Source organism: Arachis ipaensis, chromosome B01 (assembly GCF_000816755.2).
Source record: "Arachis ipaensis cultivar K30076 chromosome B01, Araip1.1, whole genome shotgun sequence".
In the NCBI taxonomy this organism is placed as follows: Eukaryota; Viridiplantae; Streptophyta; class Magnoliopsida; order Fabales; family Fabaceae; genus Arachis; species Arachis ipaensis.
This window is the reverse complement of record NC_029785.2, coordinates 5,791,013-5,793,693: the sequence shown is the minus strand read 5'-3', so window position 1 is coordinate 5,793,693 and position 2,681 is coordinate 5,791,013. Positions and strand designations below refer to the sequence as shown.

At 29.1% G+C, this 2,681-nt stretch overlaps 1 protein-coding gene across 1 annotated transcript in view; it reads left to right on the top strand.

Annotated features, from left to right (window-relative positions):
- LOC107610254 overlaps nucleotides 1-1,470 on the top strand; it is a 2,450-nt gene extending 980 nt beyond the window's left edge. The window contains exons 2-4 of the mRNA XM_016312349.2: nucleotides 405-497; nucleotides 604-738; nucleotides 1,080-1,470. Coding sequence (XP_016167835.1) covers nucleotides 405-497; nucleotides 604-738; nucleotides 1,080-1,121 — 270 coding nt within the window. The 3' untranslated portion in view covers nucleotides 1,122-1,470. The remainder of the gene's footprint in view (nucleotides 1-404; nucleotides 498-603; nucleotides 739-1,079) is intronic.

Below are 2,681 nucleotides of genomic sequence, written 5' to 3'. Positions count from 1 at the left end.
ATTCATTCAAATATAAAATAAATGTAAGAAAAAAATGTTACCCGGTGAAAAATAAAATAATAAAAAATGAAAGGTAACTTAGAAAAATTAGAGTGGTGTTATTGATTTCAAAGCACAATATCACTCTCCCTATGGGTATATATGGCTTTGAAAAATCATAATACTGTATATGCCTAAAACCACTGATAACTTTCGATAATATTTTGTAATGAAAAAAATTGCATAAATTTAAGAGAGAATAAATTTAATTCACAATGCTTTGTAATTCTTGTAGCTGTCTAGTACAACTAATAGTAGATATATCGCTTTTGAAAAAAAAAAAAAAACAAAAAATAGAAACAGAAACTTTCATTATAACTAACATGTTTGCAATATATTTTTTCTTCTTTAAAAATTGTATGCAGAAATTGGTTTGCAATGGGGGTCAAGTGCCAGAAGAATTTGTGGAAACAGAATATTACAAAGATCTCAGCAGCGTGGACAAGAACCACCATACGGTATTCACTCCAATCCTTGTATTCTTCTCACAACATTCAAATTGGTTCGCAGATTCATGTACAAATTACATTCATATTTCTATTTTATGAACTTGATTAATTACAGACAGGAACTGGGTTCATCAAAGTAGAGAAAAGTGGGAAATGCTTCCACATAGAGGAGTGTAATGACATTGCTTGCCATGAATCTTGCAAGTGCAATCCAGCAACCAATGACTGGGTTCCAGCTCCTTCAACTGAGGTAACATACCTTACCACTTTAATTTGATCTTTAATTGAATCTAAGTATGTCATATTGTCACATACATCTTAGAACAAAATTCGTTTAACTCTCAATTCATTCAAAAATTGAGAATTTGTGAAATAGAGATACAAACACAACTTTTCTTCTTGTTTCTATATTTTTTGTCAAGAGATACTTATCATATATAGTCTAAGCATCGTTGAGCTTAAGAACATGTCCAAAAACTTGTGTCGGACCCACTTAAATATTTTAAAAAAAATAAAAATAAAATTATAAAAGAAGTTAATAACTGTGTTTGTGTTGTCTGAAAATTTTGCTCTTACTTGAATATATTTCAGGTGAGTTTCAATTCTGACAAACCTAAGAGGAGTGACAATTGAAGAACTGAGGAATTGCTGCGGTTGAAGAGATTAATATGAACTAGCATCATTTGCTTGTTTTTCTTGGGGAGGGTTTCAAGTAGTCCTTGAAGTTGCAAACCAAATAAGTACAAATAAAGAAGACTTGTGATTTGGATTCATTCAATGCTATTAATTTGTGTGAGTATGGTGTAATGGATGGTATACATTTCATCTTAGCTTGTACCCTTCTTCATGTTTTGTGTCTAGAACTCCATGTAACCTTATTATGCTAGTTTTCTTAATAGCAAAAGAGATTATGTTCATCCAAAAAAAAAAAGTTTTTCTCTTAGTGTTAAGTTATTAGTAACAAACTATTTTGAAATTTATCTATGTTAAAATGTTCTAACATTTTTCTTTCTTATTAGGTAAGCATTTAACTGCCATAACTGAGCTAATTCTTAGAAAGAGGTCCAACACTCAGATTTAGAAAGATTGTGTTCAAATACTTTATATAGTAGTATTGCACATGGGAGAACTTTTTATTAGATGCATAGATCAATCACACTCCATGACTCTGCTTGAAGATATCATATACTGATTGTTTCTCTCTATATTCCAATGATGAACAACTACAAGCAAAATTTGGAGAATTAGAATGCAATATATAACAAGATTCAATTAGAATATAGATATATACACACGTACGTACAGTTGATCATAACTATAAATTATTAAAGGGTAAAGTACTATTTTGATCTTTAACGTTTGGGTTAAATCATAATTTGGTCTTTAACATTTTAAACATCCTATTTTAGTCCTAGAAAATTTTAAATGGTTCAATGTCGTCCACTATTAAATTTGACACGAACAATTAATATATTGAAAAGGCCATAACATTCGATTTCAATACGTAAGAGAAATCAACCCTCCAACAATCACTAATATAAATAATTTTTCTTTGATTTTGGAGCATTGAGGATTGATTACTAATGTTTGAGGTTTTATGTGAAAAGGAGAATGAAAAGAGGAAGTGTTATACGAAGATTTTGGTTATGTTTCTCTAACACGCGAAAATAAAAAGATATGACATAACTAAAAATGTTGTTAATGTTCACTTCACTCACTCACTCGAACATTGAATCCGTTTGAAATATTTTAGAATTAAAATAAGACGTTTGAAACGTTAAGGACTAAATTAAGATTTGGCTCAAACGTTAAGGACTAAAACAGTACATTAACCATTATTCAAATGTCACATGATCACTTGAAATGGTTATATAACTTCATTTACTCGAACATTGAATCCGTTTGAAATATTTTAGAATTAAAATAAGACGTTTGAAACGTTAAGGATTAAATTAAGATTTGGCTCAAACGTTAAGGACTAAAATAGTACATTAACCATTATTCAAATGTCACATGATCACTTGAAATGGTTATATAACTTCATTTATTTATGTGAGATATAACTATTAAATTTTATACGTGTAGAGTACATTAATAAATACAGACTAGATTAAGACCTGTACGATGCACGAAGTGCTAAATTAATTATATTATATAGTATAAATTTAAAATGCTATATATATTACTTAGGAA